At 37.4% G+C, this 27,373-nt stretch overlaps 1 protein-coding gene across 5 annotated transcripts in view; it reads right to left on the reverse strand.

Annotated features, from left to right (window-relative positions):
* Positions 1–2,967: 2,967 nt before the first annotated feature.
* The window catches only part of DCAF6 (DDB1 and CUL4 associated factor 6), a 45,200-nt gene continuing 20,794 nt past the window's right edge, over positions 2,968–27,373 (reverse strand). For 2 of the 5 annotated variants that reach the window (XM_067466664.1, XM_060770597.2), the window contains 13 exons: positions 25,327–25,420; positions 24,716–24,835; positions 24,285–24,527; positions 21,118–21,285; positions 16,748–16,859; positions 14,773–14,888; positions 13,640–13,714; positions 12,753–13,071; positions 7,073–7,211; positions 5,341–5,497; positions 4,334–4,422; positions 3,897–4,002; positions 2,968–3,403 (listed from right to left, as the gene is read on the reverse strand). In XM_067466664.1, coding sequence (XP_067322765.1) covers positions 3,339–3,403; positions 3,897–4,002; positions 4,334–4,422; positions 5,341–5,497; positions 7,073–7,211; positions 12,753–13,071; positions 13,640–13,714; positions 14,773–14,888; positions 16,748–16,859; positions 21,118–21,285; positions 24,285–24,527; positions 24,716–24,835; positions 25,327–25,420 — 1,803 coding nt within the window. In that variant the 3' untranslated portion in view covers positions 2,968–3,338. Of the gene's footprint in view, positions 3,404–3,896; positions 4,003–4,333; positions 4,423–5,340; positions 5,498–7,072; positions 7,212–12,752; positions 13,072–13,639; positions 13,715–14,772; positions 14,889–16,747; positions 16,860–21,117; positions 21,286–24,284; positions 24,528–24,715; positions 24,854–25,326; positions 25,421–27,373 lie in introns of all 5 variants that reach the window. The other 3 variants (XM_067466666.1, XM_067466665.1, XM_060770596.2) reach the window with 3 other exon arrangements.

The following is a 27,373-nucleotide window of genomic DNA, read 5'->3' on the forward strand; positions in this document are numbered from 1 at the left end:
AAGCTGCAACTAGTCCAACGTGCGGCAGCCATGATTCTAACGGGAGCGGAGCACAGGGAGCACACAACCCCCCTGTTGCACCAGCTCCATTGGCTGCCGATTTGCTACCGGGCCCAATTCAAGGTGTTGGTACTGGCCTATAAAGCCCTAAACGGTTCCGGCCCAAGATACCTATCTGACCGCATCTCGGCCTATGAACCCACCCGAACTTTGAGATCTTCTGGGGAGGCCCTGCTCTCGGTCCCGCCGGCCTCTCAAGCACGGTTGGCGGGGACGAGAGATAGGGCCTTCTCAGTGGTGGCTCCTCGGCTGTGGAACGCCCTTCCTGTAGATGTTAGGCTGGCACCATCTCTCATGTCATTCCGTAGAAAGTTGAAGACCTGGATGTTTGTGCAGGCGTTTGAGTAATTCAGTGCAATCTCTGGTAAATTGAACATAGGAAAGGAACAATGGACGACGAATTTGGATCACGTTTGGATGATGAGACGATCCGGGGTGGGTTTTTTGTGATAACTGTGTATTGATGTTTGTTTATTGTTAGAAATGGAATTTGTGTAGTTTAATTGTTATGATATATTGATTACCGCTGTTTTTACTGGTTTTGTTGTTTGCTTTCTGGAAACCGCTGTGAGTCGCCCTCGGGCTTGAGATACAGCTGTATACAAGAATAGTAAATAAATAAATAATAATAAACCTTTACAACTACTGTTTACTCCAGAGCTTTCTAAACTGTGTTACAACATATTAGTGTGTTGGCTGCAGTGTGTAGGTGTGCAGTGCGAAAGTAACAAGAAATGAGAAAAATCTTGGAAATGTATGTTATCTTGCAAATCATATATATTTTAAAATATAAACATACTTTTCCATGGGATCACGAAAGATAGAACTGTTGCCAATAACATGTAGCATTAATTCAGAATCAGCTTCGCCACTTGAGGTTGAGGCTGAGGTCTAAAGCTATGCTATTGGTCTTCTCCATTTGTAGTTCAACTTTTGTATATTTAAATATTTGCAACTTTGTGTTGAAAGTTGACCATAGAGTCATGCTGGAGGGGCTAAAAATTCCTAGAGAGGTGTTCCATCAGGTTTTTTAAAGTTTTTTTTAAAGTTGAAGTTTTCCTACTTTCACAGGGTTTTTTTATTCATGTTTTTTTCTTCTCTTAATCCTTGGGAAAGTTTCAGACAAAAAGAATTTTAAAACAGGAAAGACCCTCCAGGGCTAATTTATTTCAACTTGATTTGCTGTGGACGGATAAGTTGAGTCTCTGTCTTTACCTATTTTCATCTTGCGGTCTGAGACTCATGTTGTATAATTTTTGGACTTTCCTATTACTTTTCCTCTTTCTTGTCCGAAAAAACATTGTTACTTTTACTGGCAGTTTTATTCCATTTTCAAAGATTCACAACAGTGCTTTGGGTGCGCAGATAAGAATTCTGAACTGGACTATTTATAGTCCCTGATAGCAAAACTAGCAACTTTTCCATTGCATAATCCTATGCAAACCTATATACTAGACCTTGTATATGTGAGGATTGCAAGAATCTGTTTATGAGCACTAAATAAAAATAAATGAACCATCTGTTTACACAAGGAGAGCAAGGTAGACGACTTCTGAGAGAAGCAGAGGCAACAAAATGCTTGGAGCGAGGGAGAACATACTGCTTTCTTGTGCTTTTCTGTCACAGCTGTTCTTAAGTAAGATGAAATCTCTCAGAGCTTCCCGATGATGTTAAGAAACTTGGAGGCGGGCCATACATGTCTGATGGGAATTACAACAGAAGCTAAAGGAAGTTTATAGCTTACCCACACAGAAAATGCTCTGGGGCTGAATCTTCCTTGTCTGCAGCATTGCTCTCAGAGATTGGGTAATGCAGCTACCTACTAGCACCTTGATGGGCTCAGCTGTGACACACACTCAGTGCAGCAATATGATCATTGGAACCCCTGGTGGCGAAATAGTTAAATAATTGTGTCGGAAAGACTGTTGACAGGTCAGCGGTTCAAATCAGCGGAGTGTGCGGATGAGCTCCCTCTGTCAGCTCCAGCTCCCCATGAGAGGACATCAGAAAAGCCTCCCAACATATCTCTCCCTATGAACCTTATAGGAATTTAAGATCATCTGAGTGAGGAGTTCCTGCTCTCAATCTTGCAGGCCTCACGGGCACGTCTGGTGGGGACGAGAGACAGAGCCTTCTCAGTGGTGGTCCCTCTGCTGTGGAACTCCCTTCCCAGGGATATTAGATCAATTTGGCTCTCATTTGGCTCTATATTTGTCAATTTGGCTCTCAATTTTTCCCAAGAACTGTCCATGGAGTGCCTTCTTTTGCCAATTTTCTCTTCTGCTCTAGATTGTGTTTTTGTTGTTGTTATCAAATCTATCCCTAGGAAGGGAAATTCATTCCTAGAAGAGTTATCGTGGGGGGAAAGTGTCATGAATCCTCGTTTCCACAAGCCAAATTTTTCAAATCCAATTATCACAAGAACAGAAAGTGAGGGGAAATCTTCTGAACAGGAGCACAGACAGCAAAAGAAACACCACGTGGATGTTAACTCTTATCTATGCCATCCAAAAAGGTGTGTGTGTGTGTGGCTGTTGCTGGAGTTACAAGTTAAAAATGTTCTGACTTACATACAAGAACAAATCTATCTTGTTTGTAACTTGGGAACTGCTACTCAAGCTACTTGACAAAAGTTTGTGTGTGTGTGTGTGTGTGTGTGTGCGTGCTATTTTTCTTAGTGTGCCAAGGATCACTTCTTTTCTGGAAAACTGTCATGTATTTGGAACCAATGACTCTCACATGAGAATTAATCTATCATCCACCCCTCTGAGCAGCCCTCCTATAGCTATTCTTATATGAAGGTGTAAGGGAGGTTTTTTTCTGTTTTCCACCAGGAAAAACACTAAAAGAAATAGGCTTCTGGGTTGGTTGCCCATTGCAGTCATAGTGAAAAGGCAGACACGTGTGTAAAACAACCACATCTTTTAATAGAAAGCAACAAACATGCAAATAGCAGGTATAGAAATTTATTTGAATCAATGTTTTCTCTATAAGGTAAGTTATATTAAACATCGATCCAACCTCCCATTTTTGCAAGTTAAGGGAAAATATTGCACTTTGCGTTTTCTAGCACCCCTCATCCATGACAAAACATTTTAAAAACGTTTTGCTTATTTTACTTGCACCCTTGCAAGTCATGCACACATTCATTCAAAATCGAAATGTTAGGTTACCCCAAAAGCAAAACTTTAAAATTGCACTAAAGCTTTGTAAGGAAAAATATAATTCATGACGTATACAAATTTCATGACGCCTAGGTGGATTCCGGGAACAGCCCATTACTCTTCATCTTCGTTCTCATTCTCTTGGCCAGACCCTTCAGATCGGTCACCTTCCAGCCGGTCTGCAAGACACAGAAAAGGTTTTAAAAGAGCCTTTAAACAAATTTCAACACAATTTTAAAGCAGTTTTCCGCACTTTAGAGTACAAAATTACAAAATACTCTGCTCCAACCACAGTCCAGCACATACTGCCTAGTAAAGAAATGAGTAGAAATACTTAAAATGCATCAGAAATATTTACGTAGAAATGTAACTATATGGACCGCAATTACAAATTCTAAGTAGCAGGGGACAGCAGCAGGTTAGTATAATTTAACACAGAAGAGAGGAAAGTCAACTGAACTATTAATTTTCGGGGGGGGGGGGGGGGGTGGAAGAGAAGCTCACGAAAGATTTTATTTGCTATGTAATATGTATTTATACTGTTCTCAGGCATGCATTTATACTGTTCTAAGAAGATGAAATAGCTTTTTAAAAAAACTAGGAAAATTATATGTAAAAATTATGTATTCCATATTAGAAATCCAGCCGCAAATGGAACCAAAGTCTTCCTACCTGCCCTTATATGGTTCAAAGAGGCCAACATCCTTAACATAAAAGAAGCTGGAACAGTTATTGTGTTTCTGGTTTCTTCCAACATTAATTCATTTCGAGTTATTACCTAAAGTGGGAAAGATCAGAGTTGTTAGTGAGCAAACTTTTAATACAGTGTTTTCCCCATTAATCATGTTCACGTGAAACACTGTTCTTTTCTAAAAGATCACTTAAATGTAATGGTGCTTCAATACATGCCACATACTTTTTATAATTAATAATAATGTTCTCTCTATAAGCTAGTCTTTCCATGGTAGTAAATCCTTCCAACTCACATATAGGTACTAGATATAAACAAAATATTAACTTTCTTAAGTAATCTAAATGACATCAGGATGACTATACGAAGAAGAAATACCAGTTAAGAAACAAAGATCAAATACAAAAGAACAATTTACCTCATCAGCAAGTTTCCGATTAAAAATCTTGGACTCTTCTAGTGGTGACCAAATTTTTATATCATAATCAATACCTGATGAAGCTAGAACTAAACAATAGATTAAAATAAGTTAGAAAGTTGATTAGATCTACAAATGTAGTAACACTTGATGATTGACATGGTTTATTACATCCCCTCAATTGATCAAAATAATTACATTTTTAAATTTACTATCATATCCATCTAAGTACTCCGAATTGTTAGGGAAAACTACCCTAAAATATATAGCAAAGCATCCAAAAAACCAAACAGGATACAAAAGTTGAGCATTCAGCTCATTAGTGAGCAAAGCGTGATCTGCCATGCTGATGTGGCTGTAAAGAATTCAGAGCTTAGGAGGCAAACATGTAAAGTCCAATCTTTAAAAAATCACAAAAGGTTTATTTACAGTAATAAAAATATCTGCATTTCTTCATGGTAAAAAACTGGGTCTCAGATACTCTAAAATCCAACTTTTCTAAGGTTTCGAGAGAGGGAAAAACTCAATCACTACATCTCTCTGACACACAAGCAGAGAGAGATCTCAAAGCACACAGCACATACTCTCAATAATAAAGTGTAAGAAGGCAGAAGTCTGATTCAAAAAGGCTTGCAGTAGACAAGTATCCATCTTAAACAACCAATCAGAATGAGAGCAGAGAGAGAGAAGAGAGAATAAAAAGATACATTCCCAACTGTCATTCAGGAGACATGGGGGAAGGGAAACTCTTACCCTATTCTAAGTTAACCAAAACTGTTCCTCATTGAGGACTTGAGACTTGGGCAGTATGGGGTTGAATTCCAACACCAACCACTGTCCTAAACCCAACTACTAGTTTCAACTAGAACAGACCAATCGGAATCAAATGGCTGATTTTTTTTTAAATGGTGTATAATTTTGGTAGATCCTGTGTGAAGCATCCAACATTGAAAGATTTCCCTACAAACTATTTATCAAGATGTGTATTAAAATAGAAACATTCTCACTTGGGTCAAATGGATGAGGCTGCAGACAGTTCACTACATGATTATCTGCTTCGAGCAGCATCAGATGTTCAGCAGTATGCCGATCCCAGATGAAGATATGTCCACAATCAGAACCACTCATAACAAAATTGGAACCCCAGAAATTGGCTTCTTTTATCTAGAGGGAAACATTTATTTTTAAACTTTAAAAAAATCTCAAACATATTTTTCGTATGGTTGGCATGTATAGTTGAGAGTCATGGAAGATAAGGCTTTCAAATTCATTTTTGAAAGTCACATTGATACACTTAGTGAAAAGTCTAGCATATCAATCAGCATAAAGGTGGGTGAAACATGGTCCTGCAGGCAGCACTGGGCTCCTCTCTAAAATGGACACCAAGGCAGTGGTCCTGATTTGGCCACGGTGGTCCACGCTTTGGTTACATCCCGTTTAGACTACTGCAACGCTCTCTATGTGGGGTTGCCTCTGAAGATTGTCCGGAAACTGCAGCTAGTCTAACGCTCGGCAGCCAGACTACTAACGGGTGCTGGGTACAGGGAGCACACCACTCCGCTGTTACACCAGCTCCACTGGCTGCCAATTAGCTTCCGAGCACAATTCAAAGTGCTGGTGTTAACCTATAAAGCCCTAAACGACTCCGGCCCTGTTTACCTCTCCGAACGTATTCTCCCCTATGAACCATCAAGATTATTAAGATCGTCTGGAGAGGCCCTGCTCTCGGTCCCATCGGCCTCGCAAGCGCGTTTGGTGGGGACGAGGGACAGGGCCTTCTCGGTGGTGGCCCCTCGACTCTGGAACTCTCTCCCACTGGAGATCAGAACCGCCCCTTCTATCCTGACATTTAGGAAACAGGTGAAGACTTGGTTATGGAGACAGGCATTCAACGAGTGAGCCAACACCCTGAGATACGGATGGAGGATGATGAGCAACGATTTTAGTGTGACGACTGACCATTGTAGTTATTGAATGTAATTGCTGTTTTAATGTTTTACTGTAATATGAATTGTGATGTTTTATTGGTTGTATGTGATATTATGGTTGGAAACCGGTCTGAGTCCCCCAAGAGAGGTCAGAAGGTCAGTATACAAAATGTTTAAATAAATAAATAAATAAATTCAACAGGCAATTGGTCTTACTAACTAATTTAAGTGTAATCTTTCCCTTTCAAACTTTCATGTCAGAAAAAAGGACTTTTCTCATTTTCAAAAGATTTTAAAAAAAATAAACATGCACTTCATGCGTACAAAATATGTACACAATATTTTCCAAATTCTCTTTATTTAATAAACAGTATGTACAGTAATAAACAGTATGCCACTTATACGTTGAACTCTTCATATCTCTTCATATCAACAAGGTCAAACCTGTGCCCACTTTAAAACAGAGATTTCACCCCAACTCCCTGACAATATCATCTACTCAAAATAACACAGTCTTGGCACAGGAGGCAGCCAAAGCTATGCAAGTTTTTACCAATACATTCAAAGCATCTATTGTGCAATGAGAACACACTACTATTATTCTTTCTTTTTCATTACAAGGGCCTGAATCCAAGTGCTACACCCAACCACAACAGACCCACTGAAACAACCGATGCATAGTCTAAGACAGCAATTACATATATCACACGGATTCAGTGGGTCTACCCTGGTCAGAATTAGGTTAGCATATGCTGCTCTCACCTAAACCAGTCCATGTAATGCATATTTAACACAAGCTATAATAATTTACCATTGTCCTGGAGTTCCGATGACCTTTATAAACCATTTTTATTAAAGGGCGTCTAATATTCAGTGTTTCCAATTCCTCCATTTCTTTTCTCTCTTTTCTTCGCCTGAAAAGTTCCTGGATGCGAGCAACGGCAGATCGCCTATAGTTTATGAAGAGAAGCACCATAATTGTTAAAAAAAATCATGTGGTCTGCAAACGTGCACACTTTGCTTAAATCTCATTGAATTTATTGAGATTTTAGTAGCCTGGATGTGTGTAAAACATTAAAGATTCCTGTCTACCGAAGGAACATGTGCCTTTCATTCAATATTAAACAGGTGATTCTACCCTCTCCTTGAAAAAGGGGAAGGAGGCTGAAGGCAGAGCATGCAGAAGTTTTGCTTTACATTATGATTAAGCAATTGAGTGAGCACAATTTTCTTCTCTGGCATATTTTAATGCTGTACAGACTGCCAAGAATATTTTAAAAATAAAAATGTAGAAGTGTCTGAAACTCCACTTGTATATTTTTTTGATCTTGAGTGAAGCTTTCAACTTACAGCAGAGTCTCGCTTATCCAACATAAACGTGCCAGCACAACGTTGGATAAGCAAAAATGTTGAATAATAAGGAGGGATTAAGGAAAAGCCTATTAAACACTAAATTACGTTACGATTTTACAAATTAAATACCAAAATATCATGTTTTACAATAAATAAACAGAAAAAGAAGCTCAATACACAGGAATGTTACGTAGTAATTACTGTATTTACGAATTTAGCACTAATTTAGCAGACAAGGGTTCTTTGCTTCTCCCACCCTGGACATTATTCCAGGCAGGAGACAGACTGTGTTGGATAATACATAACGTTGGATGAGCGAAGGTTGGATAAGTGAGACTCTACTGTACTTCAAATGTGAATTGCTGCTGAAAGCTTTTAGCAGGGAAAAAGTGTGGCTTGCAGAATTTGTATTAGTCAAGAGATACAAAATAGCCTCAGGTCCTGCAGCTTGCCCATTTCTGCTTTAACTCTTACACAAAGTGCCAATAGCCCACTTTAGCATCAGCTAAAATGTGAAATAGCCTGAGCTGCCTTCAAGCACAGTTCTCCTATTAATTGTCTAAAACGTTATAATTGCATTTACTAAAAACTATGACGATTAATTCTACAGCACCATATTTTTCACACAGAATTAGATAATCCTTCCTTAAATCAGGACTGAGCAGAAGTCAGACTAGAATCTTCTGATAACTCTACAGATTTGATGTACACTTGATTGCCAACTGTTAATAATGGCAATAACCCTCAATGTATACAACGGGAATTTTTAAAAAATAGGGAAGGGAATAACCAGGAATTCATTTTTTGTGCTCATATTAATTATATGTGCCTTGCATTTATTACAGTAGGGTATTGGGACTAGGATGTTCAGCCAAAACCTTCCAAGAAGAGGTAGGATTGTAGGAGATTAAAAAAAAATCAAAGGTCATTGTGTGACGGAGTTTCAGGCATCCCACACAATGAGAGAGAAAGTGCATAAGCATTTCAAGAAGCAGATGGCACCTGAAAATGGTCGAATTGGATAAGTGAAAAGTATCGGAATGACTGTGATGGGATAATAACAACAGACGGATGAAGAGGCCAAGTCCATTTAAATGCTTTGAAAGTGAGGATGAGAAGTTGTGCAGGATTCTGAAGTGGACAAGATAAGAGTGAAGGGGTTTAAGGGGAGGAACATATGGTAAGAATGAAAGGAGAGGTAAATAATTGTTGCAGCAACTTAAGAGAAAACAACAGAAGCTCAGAAAGAATACTATAGTTGTCAAAAATACAAATGGCCAAGACATACACTAAATTCTTTGCTAAGCAGATGGAAATAAATTTCCCAATTTTAAGCAATGCTGTAAAGAGGAAAACAATACATAGTGATTAAATGAACATGTGGGGATAAGAGAAAGGAAGCAAAGTCAAGGAGAAAACAAAGGCTTCATGCCTTACCATAGGATGACTGGTGGCACTGTCCGTGGAAGAGGAGAATACAATAGAACAAGGAATGGAGGGCATTGGAGAAAAGATGAGAAACACAATCTTGGACATATTCACCTTGAGATGGTACTATGCATACAACTGGAATTATTTGAGGCGCTATAGGGAGAAAGTCAATTATGTATTAAGAGAGACAGATTGGTGTCATCTGCTCGTAGATGATGTTTGAAAGCCTAGGACGTGATGAATTACCCAGTGCATTTGCATACAATAAAAGATGACCAAGAATGGAGTCGTCGCAGATGATGCTGTCAACCAAACATAAAGAGCTCTATTCCATTGTCTATGCTGGGATGGTAAACTTTTTTTTACACAGAGGAGAATCTGTATATTGAGAAACTTTCAAAGATGCAATCTTAATGTAAAAAAATTATATTATGTGAGATGGCTATTAATGTTCATCCCTGCACAACAATATTTCTAAGAAGATATAGCATATTCCTTAAATCAGAGGCTGGGAAGTTGCTCCTGTTTACCTGTTACCTATTTTAAACATGAATTCTTATATTATTTACAAAGTAGCTTTGAACGAAAACCATGAAATACCTTGATAAAACAATATTATAAATAAAGGTGTATGGAGAATTGGGGGGGGGGGGGAGAGAGAAAACTGATCCTAATACCAACATTGTATCCTCACAGTTTGTCTTTAACTGCCTCTCATTCTACTCACATTTTCTCTTCCTTTGTTCAAATTCACCATTTACTCCTCAATAACTTCATGTCAATGTAATTCAATTTAGACTATAACTTGAAGCATCTTCCACGTGCTCCATGATATGGAGATAACTAAGGCTGCTCTCTATTCCAAATATCTATAAACAAAGCTTCTTGTAAGGTCAAGATGTCAACTTGTGTCAGTGAAAATTTAGTATTTGAAATTCACATCTCTTCTGCACCCCAGGGAATTTTAATACCATACACCTTTTCAGTTTGCCTTTGCTCTCTCTCTCTTGCTTTGAATTTTCAGTGGTCATGCTATGTCAGCATTATGTTATACTTGCCATCTATTTTTAACACCACCTATTTTGAAAAATGAGAATAAATAGTGTGTGTATGTGGAGTGGGGGTAAGAGCCAAGTATGTGAGTATAACAAACTCATTTGGTTCCCAGGTTGTGGTTTTTGCATATAAGGGTTACACTTACTTCTGTTCACTGAAAAGTGTTGGGAAATAAAATTAGCCCATAGAAGTTTCCAAACAATTCAATGACTTCAAAACTAGATACTGTATTAAAGAAAAAGCCATGTAAGCAGCAACACATGCAAAATGAACAATGTGCTTTAATAAGAGACAGAATAGCTGAATTTCAGTTCTACTTTACTTTCTATACACTCACCTTTAATGAATACATGTTACATACCAAAATTCACTGATGCTCAAACCCCATGAAATGCAATGTGTAGTAAAATGGTGTCTCTTATTTAAGATGGTAAAATCAAGGTCTGCTTTTGGGATTTTTTGAAAGAGGGGATCCTACTACTAATCTGAGTCTTCAGATGGAAGAATATTTACATTAAAGGGCTGTTTACAGGTATTAGGCATTTAATCTGAATTCAGCTCCTTCTGTTGTTCTTCACACTTTTCCAAAACTGGAAAATGAAGGAGCATCCTATGGCTTGGAATAAGCAGAGATATAGATCTTCAGAGAACAGTACAGCAGGTATTTAGCTTGTAAAGACATATGGAAACAAATCATGGGAGCACAAAGATGCATTGTTGCCCTAATCTTCATAATGATCCTTGTGAAAAGTGAAAATAAAGAAAAACCAAACAGAGGGCTGTCTGATGAGAAAAGAAATGCATCCCACAGATAGCCCAAGCTTTGACAGCCTGTTGCAAAATGGAGCATTTATTCTGGACAGAAGCAGTGGGAGGAAGGAGGTTGAGTCCAATTTCCACTCTTGGGAAGGCAAGGTCTTTCTGTGTCAAAGCAATCTATGGAATGCGCAAAGGACCTTCCACGTGGCAAGCAATTTGAGAATGGTGATATTATGTAATTTCTGATATCAGCCCAGCAGCCCATGACCATCAAGTCACAGAATCCCAGCTGGCAGAAGGGAGCATGATGCTACTCTTGGTGGAAACAGAAGACTAAAAATCATAATGTCTGGATTGCTTACCTTGGGCATATGGACAGAAATCAAGGACAATGATGGGGAGTGATGATCTCTATCACAGACCTGAGTCAAGCTGTAATTGTAGTCAATATATCAGACATTATGGGGATGGTGACAAAAACACGTTGAATATTTGTCCCAATAGTATGATGGAGATACTAAGATCAGGAACCTTCCCAGGACTGAGATTTACTCCAATATCAGGACAAAGCAAGAAGTTGAGGTTCCCTATTGGGCTCAACACATTCCAGTATCTTAGGAAGTGATGCTCGTAGAGTGGAATAATAACAATTTTTTTTATGTATTTCTTACCCACCTCTCCCTGCAACTTGAGGCAAAAAGGGTCTTGCAGTGACTAAGCTCGGGGAAAGGGAAGATTTCCAAGAATCTCCCCTTCCCAATAGCAACCAATGTTGGACTGTGTTTCCATGTGTCCAGCAATTATTTCAAAGATTGGACTAGGGGAAGCAAGGATGCAACTTGAGGATGGGGTGGGGCAGGGGGTGCTGCCTGGACATATAAATAAAGTTTGGGACAGTTTGGGGAGATGGTCCTTATCCTCCTCTTCCTCCTCCTGCTCTGTCAAAGTCAAAGAGGGTGGAGATGCTTCTTTTTCCCCCCTGTTGTTTCATTAGGGACTTGACCAGCCTAAGTTGAATGCCTCTAGAGTCCTGAAAGTGGGCTTACAAGTTTCATTTGGTGTTGAAATTGAGAGACCTTGAGGTTTGAGGAATCTGGATCATCAAGTGCTACAACTATTGCTAAACAGCTGAAGAAGGGCAGAAGATAGTAACTAAAATCTTATGAAGAGACTGCAAGGGTGCAATCTGGAGATATCTTTCCCACTGCAGAGCTTTAGGACATGAAGTACTGTTATGCCTTACTTGCTACAAATCAGTTACAATTCAACCACATGGTCCTTGCCTAAGCAGAGAAAACAATATCAATGGCAATGAAATCACAGAATAGAGTTGGAAGAGATGACACGAGCCATCCAGTCCAACCTCCTGCCATGCGGAAAATGTACAATCAAAGCAACCCCAATAGATGGCCATCCAGCTTCTATTTAAGAAACTCCACCACACTCCGAGGCAGTGAGTTCCATTACTGAACAGCTCTTACGGTCAGAATCTTCACACCTGATACACCTCTTGAAGAAAGTTTTCTGGCCCATAAGCCATAAATTTAAAAAGGCCAAAATGTTGAGACTTCCTAATAATCCTATAATGATGCTGAAAAAAGAACTAGGTTTTCAGTGAAAACATGTGGCTTATAAGTACATGGGGGGCGGGCAGATTTACCACCAGAATGCAGCTCTAAAAGCTTCCAAAGATCTCTGCACAGACACAGAACAACCCATACATGTGATTCAGTGAGACCACAAGAATTATTCATTATACCTGTACTGACTGCAGGTTTCTCGGAATGTAGTTAGAATGTTTGAATGCTTGTAACTGCAATATTTTCAATATTCTTATTAAATAAAATGAGCAACTGCTTGGCAGTAAGGGGAAAGAACACCACAATACTAACCTATGTCCCACTCCTCCACGAAACCGTGCCCCCGGTATCAGGACAGGATCGTCATCACTATCATCCGTTTCTTGAAAAGCAGAACTTCTTGTAGATGATTCTTCATGAGAAGTAAGCCCTGAGGAATCTGGCTGTGACTGAGGTTCATTATTTGTATTATTTGGGTTGGCAGTAGACTCTGTACTTTGCTGACTCAAGGTGTCTTGCTCTTCCATATCTTTGTTTGACAAACCTTCCCCTGGAGCCTGACAAGTCAAGTCAAGATGAGGATAATTTCCTTCTTCGTTGCTACTTTCAGCTTGATTAGATGTATCAATATCTGATAAAAGAAATAATTACATTTAGTCATTCACTACACAACACTTTGTCTATGCTTGAGAGTGTTATTAAAACTTTATGTAAATGTGCAGGAGCACTACAGAGCTATAGAAGAGTTATAGTCAAATATTTTGGGAAATGAAGGATAATGTTTGCTACAATCAAGTTTTGATTTCTATGCATTCATTTTCACAAACATATTGTATTCCAAACCATTCAGTGCCTAGATAATGTAAGTAAAATACTACAACAGCCACAATACATTTTTAAATGCACTGCAACAAAACAGTCATCAAAAGGGAAGATTAACAAACAAAATAAGCACAAAAAATCTACTATAAGTAGGGCTGCTAACAATATCCAAAACTAGTAATAATGTCTGTCTTAAGCCAGCTATTCAGCTCCCATTTAAGCATTTACAGTTCCTAGTTTTTTTGGAAATTTATATATACATTATTTGAGTGGCTTTATGCAGGTCACATCCTCTGAGCCTCTGAATAAACCATGCCAAGAAAACCCTAGGATGAGCCAAAGTTGGTCTGAAGGCTAATAACAGTTATTTTACATACCAGTTTGTGGTGATATGTTTTCATGTGCAGATGCCAATTCTTCATAATTTTCTTCTTGGGATTCCTCAGGGATTCCTAAAATTCAGAGGTTAAAATGTTACAAAAATACTGAAGGTGGTTACCAATAATATTTAGCTTGGTATCATGCAACCCATTAGGCTTTAGAAAGCTATCTAAATCTGTTATATTTTACATACTGAGTAATAAATATGATGTATCAAAAATGCATTATAGCAATTCTCAATCTATTAAAGGACAAGGTTCTTGTGGGTTTTTTCGGGCTATAGGGCCATGTTCTAGAGGCATTTCCCCTCTAGAGAAATGCCTCTAGAACATGGCCCTATAGCCCGAAAAAACCCACAAGAACCTAGTGATTCCAGCCATGAAAGCCTTCGACAATATATTAAAGGACAATTTGCATGCACTACTGAGGAGAGGAAAAGATAATTTCCTTATTTCAGCCACTTTGAGTCTCATTTGGCAAAAGAAAACCAGGGCACAAATACCAATACTAATACTAATAATACTAATAATACTTCCTTTGTAGCTGTAATTCCAACAATGTGTTGTAATTATATTAGAATTGCATGGTTTGCAAATGTGTGTTTAGTTTACTTGCAAGAATAAGATGTGAAATGGGAAAAATTACACAAAATTATTTAACTATCAGAAAAAAAGTTTGTATACCATTTTTGTGCAATTATATTTCTGGTACTTTTAACACATAAAAAATCTTGAAAATTTTAACAAGAGATGAATATAAGATTAATTTTTGTAATTCATCCAAGGACTGGATGAACCACAGGATATACAAGACAGCCTACAAAAAAATTGGAAACCACTTCTACCATTGAACAGCAGTTTCCATGTGATTTTTCAAACTAAGCATAATTTCAAAAGGAGATTGTGCTGTAAGAGAAACAACAATAGTAATATCATTGGGCAAGCAAAAACATATTACATAAATCATAAGTAGGTCTACATTTCCAACCTGAATATTTGTGTTTATCTCGTATTGTGAGCTTTTTAAAACAAAAGCATGGCATGTGAGCTTTGGAGACCCATGAAAACAGATATCTTGTGCTACAAAAAGGTAAGACACATCCTAGCCACAATATATTGCAAGATCTTACTTGATTCTTCACTCTCTGGTGTTGGTGCTTCTGAACTTTGGGTTCTTAGGGATTCTTCCGGACCTTCGGTTTTACTGTGATTTCCACTTCCTCTGGAACTTGATGCTGTGCTGCTCCTGATATAACAACAGGCAACAGATACATGCATGTGCTTTAGATAATTTTATCTTACTATTCAAAGTTGTTTTTAACTCAGTGTACAAAGTACAGTGAAAATCTAACTAAACAACTTACAACAACACAAGTAAAAAACAAACAAAGTTAAATCATCATACAATAAAGCAGAATAAAACACAAACAAGACTAAAAACTCACAAACAAGACTAAAAACTCACAAATAAAACATCAGGGGGAACAACAAGGGCATCAACCAAAGCTTAAATGTTAAATGAGTTTGAGTCAGGCTAAATTCTAAAAGACAGCATTTTATACATATGTTTCATCACAAAGATGGAACATATTGTATCATTGACAGAAAGGATATCTTCGTAACCATCACATCATTGACAGAATGTAGAAGCAGAAAATCTTAAGAGTGAAGCATTCCAAGATATGCAAAGTTTAACAGTATCTTATATATTCATATATAACTCTAGAAATTTTAATTAAAAATCAACCAAAAAAAACTGGGTCAACTTATTCATGGGTCAATGTGAATACTGTATATATATATATATATATATATATATTTAAAAAAGGAACAATTCCCTTCTCTGAGTAGAGTAGAGAAAAGCAAGAGCTGAGTCCATGCTGGGAGAACCTAAAAGAATCACCCATTTGCTCTATCCTCTCTGCCGTGGCACTGCTTCTAGCTTTTATGACTGCCAAGGTAGGAAAATGGCAGCAGAGACCTGAGGCAGCTGACTCCTTGAGACAGTGCTGGCTGTTTCCTCTCGCCACAGAATGACCTCAGCTTACCTCTGGACCATATCAAATTCCATTATTTTACACCCAAAACTTGCCCTCAATGTATGTATACATGAGGTTAATTTGCACATGAATATATGAATATAGAGGAAATAAAAAGATATGAATCAAGGCCAGGAAACATATTTAGTTTCCTGTATTCACTGAGTACAGTGGGTTTTACTTTTAAGTGAACATGCATAAGATTGCAGAACGCATTATATTTTCTGTCCACAATATTATTAATTTTTCTTATTTATAATACCTATGAAAGATTACAGATAATGATTTACATGCTTTAAAATAATCAATAAATACGAGGGTGGGTCAAAAAGTAATGACTACATTGCTCTTTTATTTCTTTCACAGCTACTGGATTATCTGTGCATGATATGATAGAGGTAGCCTTACTCTACTGATATAGCTTGTTTTTTTATTGACTGATTAGAACCATGAATCTGAAGCTAAAAGAAAGAGTCGTTATTGAACTTCTGGCAAAAGAAGGTTGTAAACCTAAGGAAATCCATAATCACTTGAAGAATGTTTATGATTTGGCCCCTTCTGACTTTTACCTGTTTTTAACCTCTGAAAGAAAACCTATGTGGTTTCAAATTCAGTGACTTGAATGGCATTAAAACAGCTTTAAAATAATGAGTCACGAAGCAAAAGCATGAATTTTTCTGAAATGGTTTTGATGCCTAGGTTAAACGATGGCGCAAATGTGTCCAAATTGATGGTGACTATGTTGAACGGTCATTTTGTGTAGAGGACAGTTCAGGTTATGATCTGTAGCAACTTCTGCTGTTATATGTTCATCCATAATGTTTTTATAACACAGGAGGCAAAAGTTTTTGACCCACACTCGTACATAAAATTCAAATTTTAGTCATTGTCATATTTTAACACAATTCTTTTCTCCACCGGCAAGTTCTATTTTCTGTGGTTTCTAAAAACAGAGACACGTCACCACTATATATAAAGCAGAAAGTACGTGGAAGCTATAAAATTGTAAAATCGAACAATGTTACAACCTAACACAGTTTACACAGGGAGGGAAAGGAACTCATACCATTCATCAGTGAAGTCCAACTTTATTGTGCTTGTAGTTGTTCCTTCTGTACTATAATGTAAACTTAAAACGGGTTCACCTGTTCCTGCCCGTGGACTTGCCTTTTCATCATCTGCAAACCAAGTGTTGTTGAACATGAACACATCACATTATTCAGAGAGACCATTAGTGTGAAAAGAATTATCTTTATCCTAGCAGCAGCCTCATTGAAAGTATTTATTGAGTACTAAAGTCAGGATCATTCATTCTACTGTATCTCTAGTTTCTTTTTATGCTTGTGAAAGCTGGACAGTGGAGAAAGCTGACATGAAGACAATAAATTCATTTGAAATATGCTAGAGAAGAGTTTTATGGATATTATTAACTGCTAAAAAGACAAATAAATAGGTTCTAGAGAAAATCAAACCTGAAGCTAAAATCACTAAACTGAGATTGCCAGATTTATCATGGGAAGACATGACTCACTAGAAAAGACAACTGAGTGCTAAGCAGTGAATAGAGAAGAAAAGAATATATTTTAAAACATTTACTCAGACAATTCAGAGGACCGACATGTATCTGCCGATTCTTAAAAAAAATCATTGAGGGCCTCTGACTAAAAATCTTAGAATCTTGAAGTTATGCAAACCGCAACTATGTTAAGACTTTTCCAGTTATATTGGTTCCATTCTGGGTGGGAGTCATCTGGCATAAATTCCCATTTTTAAAAGAAGAGGTTAAAAATACCTTTTCATTTTTCAAAGCCTCTAAAAATTGTTTCAACTAGCTTCTTGGTGTTGTTTTTATTATAATTTTACCTTTGTTTTTTTTTTAATTGTTGATGCTGCTTTAGTGGATTCTTTCAATTACTAACACAGCTGTACTTGCCATCTACCGAGTGTACACTTTAATGTAAGGATAATACCCTATATACTCATGCATAATTCTAAAAATTTAGTCAAAAAATAACTTTGGTCAACTTATCAATGAGTCAATAAGAGTACTGTACCGTAACTCTTATTTCAAAAGGAATAATCCCCTTCCTCTGAGTGCACAGGCAAAAGGCAAGAGATAAGTCCACCCCAGGAAACCTACCAGAAGCATTGATCCCCTCAACTGTGGCACTGCTTCTTGCTTTTTTGAATGCCTGGGTGGGGAAATAATAGAGGGTGGCTGGCCATCTAATATGACTTTGGTGCTTTCCACTCTGTGGAATGACCCTTGACTTATGCATGCATCATATCAATATCCATAATTCTTACTTTAAAATCTGTCCTTCTGTATAAATCAACTTATACACAAGTATATATGGTAAATTATATGAACAGAAGAGTCCACATGCTATTTTGAATAGTTAAATCAGATTTTAACAGTACAATCAAACTAGAAAAGACATTTAATATAATAGATAAATATTAGGAAAGAGTTCTTATCAAAGAGGAGAAACAAGTAAAGATAGAAAAAGAGAAGCAATGAACCCTAGTATTTATCTTTCCCCATACGCCCAAGTCTGTGCCCATATTCAGATTAACTTGATTAAGACTTCAGCTCCTGAATCAGACACCATCTTGCAGGTGGGTACCAGCTTGCAAATTAGATCTCATTTTCTGCTGCTTTAGAGACTAGGGCATGGTGTGACGGATTCAAATTGCAGGAAAAGATTCCACTGAACATTAGCAAGAACTTTCTAATGGTAAGAGCTGTTCAGTAGTGGAATATTCCGCCTTCTCTGTTTGCTTTTAAGTAAAGGGTGGGTGGCCATCTGTTAAGAGTGCTTTGATTGTATTTTCCTGCATGACATTCTCTTCCAACTCTACAATTCTATGATTCAACTTGAAGGTAGGACCCCAAACCAAGTTGATCAAACAGAGTTCTTATAAATACCACAAGCCAAAGGAATAAGCAGGATGTTTTCCAAGCATTCAGTCTGGTAGGGTTAGAACTACTGCAGAACAATCCCACCCTCCAACATATACTCCATTAATAATAGCATGGCTGAGACTGATTAAATTGTTTTGAATGAATGAGAGGCTCACCAAAACCAACAGTGCACCCTGATTCTAATTCCCATCAGAGATCATCTATGATGGTGATCAAAGTTGTTTTAGTTCCAAAAACACAGGGGGTGGGGGTGGGAAAGAGTCCCAATAATCAGACTCATCGAAGAGGGTATAGTGCTCACTTGATAATCACTCATTCTAGGAACAGAATACTGGAAATTGGCTACAAATTGTGCTCACTCCACACTCATATATATCACAGTAATTGCAGCAAAGAAGCCTCTCACACTTTAATATAGGTTTGGTTTTTTTTTTTTTACATGTTCTCAACTGCATACTAGGAACACCTAAAATTTCTACAAAGGACCAAAATCTTTCTGATTTGGCTATTCAAAGACAATTTTTTAACCTTAATTATATCTTTGCCCTCAAGACTCACTTCTACTGCAACTGCACATAGCTCAGGGTATTATTTTTCTTTTCTTTCTTTCTTTCTTTCTTTCTTTTGCTGATAGTAAAAAATAGATGTTTCCTCAAAAGTAAAAAAAAAATGTAACTAATTGTGAGAAGTACTTATTTCCGATAGAGCTCAACTGCAATAGTCCACTGAACTAGTGTGTTGATGTCTCAACAACTTAATGTCAACGTAGACATGAGAAACACAAATCCTGCCCATCTATACCGATGAAAACTCTGTTACACATAGAAAACTGACAACTGTGCTTTCATATCCAGAATCTGGGATACAATTATAAAATACTCCTATCAAATTAACCCCAAATGCATTGCCTCCCCCCCCCCCCCAAATGAAACTATATATTAGACCCTACTATTAATGAAATACTATGGAAAGTCAATGGAATAAAATTTGGTATATATTCAATTTTAAGCCATATTATTTAGATTATATGTTAAATGCTTTTAGGATATAACCCCAAATGAGGAATTTTGGAATTTAAGATCATATATGAGCAAATAAATCAGAATGCCTCCAAAACAAGGTAATAAAGACTGCTTCTCAGTGGGTTCCTTCTCTATGCACGTACTGACTCCAAATGTATTTCTCAGCTATCTGCATATTATTTTACACTGCACACAGAAGAATACAGAGCAAGCCTTAAGCACACACCTACATCTTCCCCGTGATGCATAGGTTCTTCAGCCATATACATAAAAGCCCAACAATTCCTTTCCCATAGCATACAATTGAGAGCAGAGCCTGTTTACAAACTTTTTCGAGCATTCAGCATTTTAAGACAGTAAAAGCAGGATGGGCAGCCTGTACACTCTATAACCTATGGCAGAGTAAGTGCCAAATCTCTCTTTTACTTCTGAGGGAAGATTTACATAGCTATGGGAGAGTTTTCTTTTTCACAACCATTACAATAAATTACTATGCTTTGTGAACTCTTAGCATACCTATTTAAAGAGATAATTTACATTGGCCATTAAAAGAAAAGTACAAAACATGAAGGCAACAATTGTCAGGCTTCCTTTTCTCATGCATCAGGATTTTTAACAAACCAAAGGAAGTTTGCTAAGTACCGATTTATACAAAAATATAGTTTAATGGGAGAGGAAGAGTTTGTGACTATGAACAAGATTCCTGCACAATGGAAATTCTCATGATTTGTGAGCCGCCCTGAGTCCCCTCCAGGTTGAGAAGGTTGGGATATAAATAAAAAAAATAATAAACAAATAAATTTAAAATAATGTTACTTAGTGTAAAGTCAATTTTGTGCCAAAATACCAGATAACTGGAAGCTGAGATGTAGCATACACGTGGAATGATAAAAAAGATGGCAAAATATTTTCAGCTTTGGGTTATTTGAGCTCAAAAAACAGGATTATGAAGAAGGGGCCTTAAACCATACAATTATCCTAGCCATACACTGCTCTACCAATAGAAAGGCCTCTTCCATCTGACTGATGCAACTGCTTAAAATGTCTCATTTCAGGCAGGACAAGGCAGTTTACTTTACCTTGCTATTACATTTTTAGACAGGTAAAGCATAGAAACTTCCATTACAGGAAATGAATTAAAAACCCAGTTAAACACTGGGAACCACTAAATTAGTTAGTTCTTATAATGCCATCAAGATGGATAGAATAAAAGTCCATATTGCTACAGCTAAATATAAAAGAAGTCCATAATTTTGATGGGATTATATCATTCATTAACTACACTTAAGGAAAAATTGTTAAGGAATGATGCAGCCAAGTATTAGTTAATCCGTAACGGTGTGATGATAAACACCACCGGGTACAAAAAACAGACAAGCAGCAACTGCATTCATTGTTTTGATCTTAGGGGGAAGCATCTCAGCAAACAATAGCAGCACAAACTATGTAACTACACCAGCTGCTTAATAAACCTTGACAAATGACAACCTGTAGGTTGAGGGTCCTGTGAGGAGCCCTTAGGGGAAGGCTGATCAGAGCTGCAGGACTGTTGTGCTGAACCCTCAGCTAGCTCTCGCTGTCTCTGCTGTTCAGCCTTCTTAAGCCTCAGGCGCTGCAGACCCCTACGAAGTATAGCTAACTCGGGCGCCATTAATTCTGACAGACAGGAAAAAAAGGGTGTAAAAAGAAACAGACATAGAACATAGGATAAAAAGAACATAAAGGCTAAAGTGTGAGGCAACAGATACCAAATAGAGGAATAAAAGCAGCAAATTTTCTTTTTTTAAAAAAAACAGAAACAGGTTACTAATATATAGCTGGGATACAAAATGTGGGTTTAATTATAGGGATTATGAAGTTCAGCATTTAAGCTTCACAGTACCACCCAATACACAATCATGTAAACAATTAAGTGAAGAAAATATAAATAAAAAAGCTAGGATGGTGTGAAACACAAGCACATGATGATTTCCTTCAGATCCAATGAACGGTACCTCATTTTAAAATCTTTATTTGAATTAGCTCACTGGTGGGGTAACAGGGAGGGGAGAGACCTGAAGCATGACTAGTGAAGCTCTCAAAATGATAACTGACATCTGACAGATTTTCATATAAAAATCTGAATATAACTTCCTTCCTCAATAACACGAAATATGTAGCATATAGAGAAGGAATGTATGAAATACAATTGAAAGAAAGAAGTGATCTTAAGACAAATGGTCAAATATGAAGCCTTTACTCAAGAGTGTTAGGTGAGGGCTGCTTTCTTTCCTCCCAAATACAGAAACAGAAAGGGAGTGATAGGAAAAGTGAGAGAAGCACCTACTAGCGGCATACGTATATACAGCAACTAATTATGCAATTTCAATATGCAAAACAGGTACCTAGACTGGGCAACAGCCACATGGAAAAGTGACTCAATCTATACATCTGCAGCTTTCCATTTTCACCATTCCTCTCTTGTGGGTGTATTAAAATGTTACCACAAGAAGATTATATTTTGTGGATGGTAGACATAATGCACAAAATGATTCAAAGGAAGAGAAATATTGCAGAAAATGGGTTATGCCCAATTTAATTTCCTTAAGCTGAAAGTGCTTTTGCAATTTGGGGTACCCAGTTTTTGAAACCACCCATATCTGTACCAGATCTCTCTTTTAGTTTTAGCCCCCTGTAACACATCCCATTCTGTTTCAGACGCTCCCAAATCAAGGCAGAAATATTTCAGCAGGGATGAAGGGTCTAATTGGGTGGGGATACAGATCACTAAAAACTAGATACATCAACTGTTGGGCAAGAGAAAACAAAGTGATACAAGTTATCGTATCACTTGATATAATCCAATATTTTAAACTAATAACACTTTATTTCTCACTTTTAAAAGTAGGAGGCCTTCTTTAAAAGCTATTATTCATTTCACAGAAAACAATGTGATCTATATAAGTATAGACTGAAAATAGTGAATAACAATACAAAATAACAACTTTGCATGTAGAAATAGCAAACTAAATTATGTGTTTTAAGTTACCGCTTTTAATATGCATTCAATGTCGGGGGCGGGGGGAGCTGGTTGATTAATGTAGATATGCCCGTATATATCAAAATTATTGTTACTTGATATCTGCTATGATCTGTTGTACTGTTATGTAACATAACTAATAAATCGTTTACCTAAAACTTGACTAAAATTCTAACCCCTTTGAGTCTAATCTATGACAGGACATTTTAAGCAAATCTTAAAGACACATATTTTGAAATGGAATTTACTTATCTTTTTAGGAAAACACTCCATATTATTCAGAAAAGTTTCACTGTAACAGCCACAACACACTGAAATGACTTAGGTAAAAGATTTTCCCCTGACCTTAAGTCCAGTCGTGTCCGACTCTGGGCTGTGGTGTTCATCTCCACTTCTAAGCCAAAGAGTGGATGTTGTCCGTAGACACCTTCAAGGTAATGTGGCCCGTTACCTTCCTGCCGGAGCGGTAACTATTAACCCACTCACATTTGCATGTTTTCAAACTGCTAGGTTGGCAGAAGCTGGGGCTGACAGAGGAAACTCAAGCTGCTCCCCGGATTCGAACCTGCGACCTTTTGGTCAACAAGCTGACTTATTTGAAAGGAATAAATAAAGCTAGAAAAGAAGGAGGGGTGTTTACATGGAGGTGCAGCACAGGGAAGCAGTCCGCGAGGGGAACCATACTAAAAATCTGTGGTAAAGGTGAATTTGCCCTCAGCTGAAAAAAGCTAGCTGTAGAACATTCCAAAGATGGTCTGAGTAGTCCTATATGTGTCAGTCACAGAGACCACAAAGCACCGTAACAAAGCCAACAGCAAGAACCAAGATCCAAAATACCAGAGAACTAGTTCTACCTGTGCAAAGGACTTGTGCTCAGATTTCTTAAACAATTGTGTCTGCATGCTATGTATCAAGAAGCCTTTGAAAATGAAAAGAATTTGAAGTTTGTGATATGCCATCTGTATCAAAACTAATTCCATTGAACATGCTTGAATCCTCTGGGCATATATAAAACTGCTCTAAGATACTGTTTTGGATCTCACTCAACCTTTCCACTTTTTTGTGGTATTACAGAGTTTGCAATGTCAACTCCCACATATTTAAATTACAAAATGAAGTTACTTTGAGTTTAAGAGATTAGATCTGCAAAATAAATCTAACACACACACACACACACCTCTATCTGCTGTCTGTCCTATCTGTTTAACAACATTGAATGTTTGTCATATATGTGTTCTGTGATCCGCCCTGAGTCCCCTTTCGGGTGAGAAGGGCAGAACATAAATCCTGGAAATAAATAAATAAATAAATAAATAAATAAATAAATAAATAAATATTTTGTCCCCTGTTCTTTCAGAGGCAGAACACAACAGATAACTGTGTTGTGGCAAGTTACAGCTAAACTCTGAGTTGGTTTTTAAAATGTAGTTTCAAAAACTATAAGTAATACCACTTCAGCTTCCCTTCTGGGGATTTCTTAATCATTTGTTTGTTACATTTGTATGCCATCTACATATGTAATGTGGCTTCCAAAAGAAATAATGTGCATTTAATTATAGCAAACATATGACAAACCTATATATATAGATGAGATATCCATGGGATTCTAAAGGAGACACTTAATATTGTAGCATACCAGACTGTGGGAGTGTAGGTGGCGCAGGGGTCTCCAAGGAAGGTCTCTGTTCGTTATCAGGAGATGACAATAAGGACGTAGAAGGGGGACTTTCTGTTGAGGAAGACGTTGAGGGAGCTTGAGCTGACACTGTAGATGACGATGATTGCAGCTGTTCAGGACCATCTACTTCCATCTGGGCCTCTGTTTCACCACTTGCCAGGACAGTACCAGCAGCAGTGACATCCGATCTACTAGTTCCACCTTTTAACAAGAGCAGAATTTGCTTTTGATAAAAATGAAGACCAGTATGGGATACTACTTCTCTGACACAGTGTCTTTAGCACACCGCATTAAGAGAATGTGACACTTCTTGGCTTGTAGCCTTAAAAATATTTCATTATATAAAAATCCCTTAGCATTTTCTTTTGAAGGCTCTTAAAAGAGTTCACCTCTAGAACGAGATCGTCCTCTTCCTCTGTTGCTCTGTGCAACTTCACTTGCTTCTTCAAACCATCTTGACAACATGTCAGACATCCTTTGCATTAATGAAACATTAGGGCTCTGTTCACCTATATACAAACAGAGAACTGAATGTTTTTATTGCAAAGCAGCACAGTACCGTTTTGCTTCTGCTATTTGAAATTGTGTATATTTGTTAACAAAAAAGTAAAAACAAATATAAAGACTCTAAACTGAAATGCAGTTGGAACATCTAAAGTAAAACTTCTTCAACAATGCCTATTTTCAGGTTTTGTAAAATAAAGAATGGTATTATATTATGTAAGGATTAATATGACACTCTATCTCTCAGAACAATTACAACAGCAAGGCAACATGTTACTACTCTTTCATATCAGTTAAGTACCCAGTGCCTCTTTTACATTTTTTCCCCTAATAGTAAAGAAGAGGGAAAAGCACTATACTAAGCTGTGGCCAACTCCCAAACTGCAGAGTGTTTCTAAAAAACCACAGCAGCACAATATAACATTAATAAAACTGGACAAATAGAACATTCTGACGTACATCAAGAACTAACCCCCACCCCTCCAAAACACATTACCATCTCTCTCTCTCTCACTTTCAGGTCTTGCTCTTGGTCCAGTATCTGACCAGTCTCCTCTTAGTCGCAAACGTTTGACAGGTGGTTGCCGTAACTAGAAAAATAAAGACAAGCAAGGAATTTTAAAATGGAAACACCATCACTGTCAGTCACTATCATCACAACCACATTACTTCATCCTGACTTGTTCTCAGTCCTGGGCCTCAAAACATCTTACAAAAATTAAATCAGATACAAAGTTCATTTTACCAAAAAAAAAAAAAAGATATATAAGTAAGAATATTATTAAACTGGTGATTGAGTTCAATTTAAAAGTTTTTAATTTAACATTATTTAAAAGCAGTAAACATGGAGAATATAGCACATTGCTGAACACCCTTTCCCCATAAGCAGCCAGTTATCAAATACTAGACTAAGCTTGCTTTCAGAAGAACACCACTGGAGAGTCTATGCTAGACTCTCTAAGAACAGAGGCTGACAGCCTTCTCCTGTATTCACAACAGATTTATCTGGGAGAGGAAAACTCAAAACAGATTCAAGTGAGGGAATACTGTGGTTCCTCAGAAAATCCAAGCTTCAGGACTATCAATTTGCTCAAGTTGTAAACCTTTCTCTTTGTGGGGAGGAGTCTAATGTCATCCAGCACAGATTAACTCCCCATTCCCTGATTTATTTGAGCACCTGTGCTTTCTGGATTAAATTTCAATTTGTTCAGTCTCATCTACTCCATTACTAATAACAAGTACTAGTTTAGAAATGAAATTTGGAGTAAGGTGGACAGGACTAATAGTCATTTATCTACAGATGGTACCAGACTCAAAATTTCTCTAGCCATATAAGAATTTTCCAATAATTAGATTTTTTTAGCCTTGAAGGAATGGTGAAACAATTGGTAGTACTAAGTATTGTCAAAGGCTTTCATGGCCGGAATCACTGGGTTGTTGTAGGTTTTTTCGGGCTATATGGCCATGGTCTAGAGGCATTCTCTCCTGACGTTTCACCTGCATCTATGGCAAGCATCCTCAGAGGTAGTGAGGTCTGTTGAAACTAGGAAAAAGGGTTTATATATCTGTGGAATGACCAGGGTGAGACAAAGCTAGGTGTGAATGAACATAACCTCTTTAGATTCAGAGAACACATAGTAAGGAAGTGAACATGGCAAACATGAAATTTAAAGTTTCACTTCATTTCATTTCATTGTGTACAGTTCTCACACGTGCACACACACAGTCTTCATGAAGAAATATTGTATTTTATCATCTTTCTATATACGAAATATGTATTCCTACTGTATCCCCTTTTTATCTCTCAAAATTGAAATGAGATGGTGATTAGAATTCAAATCATCATGCGTTCATATGTTCTTAAGATTTACATTTTTAAAAATATAATCCCTTGGGGCACATTGCAAATTCTTTTTTAAAGGTGCTTTAAAATTTTATAGCTGAGAGAGATAAAGGTATGTTCAAAGTTTTGGAAAAAAATACATTTATAGCCTGCTTTATCTCCTCAAAGGGACTCAGGGCGACTCAAAACAAAATAGTGGCAAACATTAAATGCCAACAATAATATATAAATAAATCAGAAACAGCTCAATAAATTATAAAACAACTTAAGTACACCACATGTAACACAATACCCATAATAACAAACATATGAAGTCCTTAAAATCTCATTAAAAAGCTTAAAATCGAGCTAAAATTGTTGGAGAGGGATGGTGAACACACATATACATGACCACTGTGTGTGTGTGATGTGTGTGTGTGTTTACACGCAGGTTGTTCAAATCAGTCACCCTTCTTGGTCATATGCATGGCAGAATATATTTGGGTGAAGTAGTAGGAAGGGATTCTTACAAATTGTGCCAGATGAACTCTTCGTGTTGCTATTTCTGTCTTTAAGGAAACATTCTGTTATCAACACATGGCTGCTTCTAAATCTAGAGTAGAATTTTGTATTGGTGAACTGCTCCACAAAGTTTCAACAGCCGTGTCGTGGAGCCAACTGGCAGCCCTGGACAGCCAGTTCACAAGTTAAGATATTTAAA

The sequence above is a fragment of the Anolis sagrei genome, chromosome 3, assembly GCF_037176765.1.
Source record: "Anolis sagrei isolate rAnoSag1 chromosome 3, rAnoSag1.mat, whole genome shotgun sequence".
In the NCBI taxonomy this organism is placed as follows: domain Eukaryota; kingdom Metazoa; phylum Chordata; class Lepidosauria; order Squamata; family Dactyloidae; genus Anolis; species Anolis sagrei.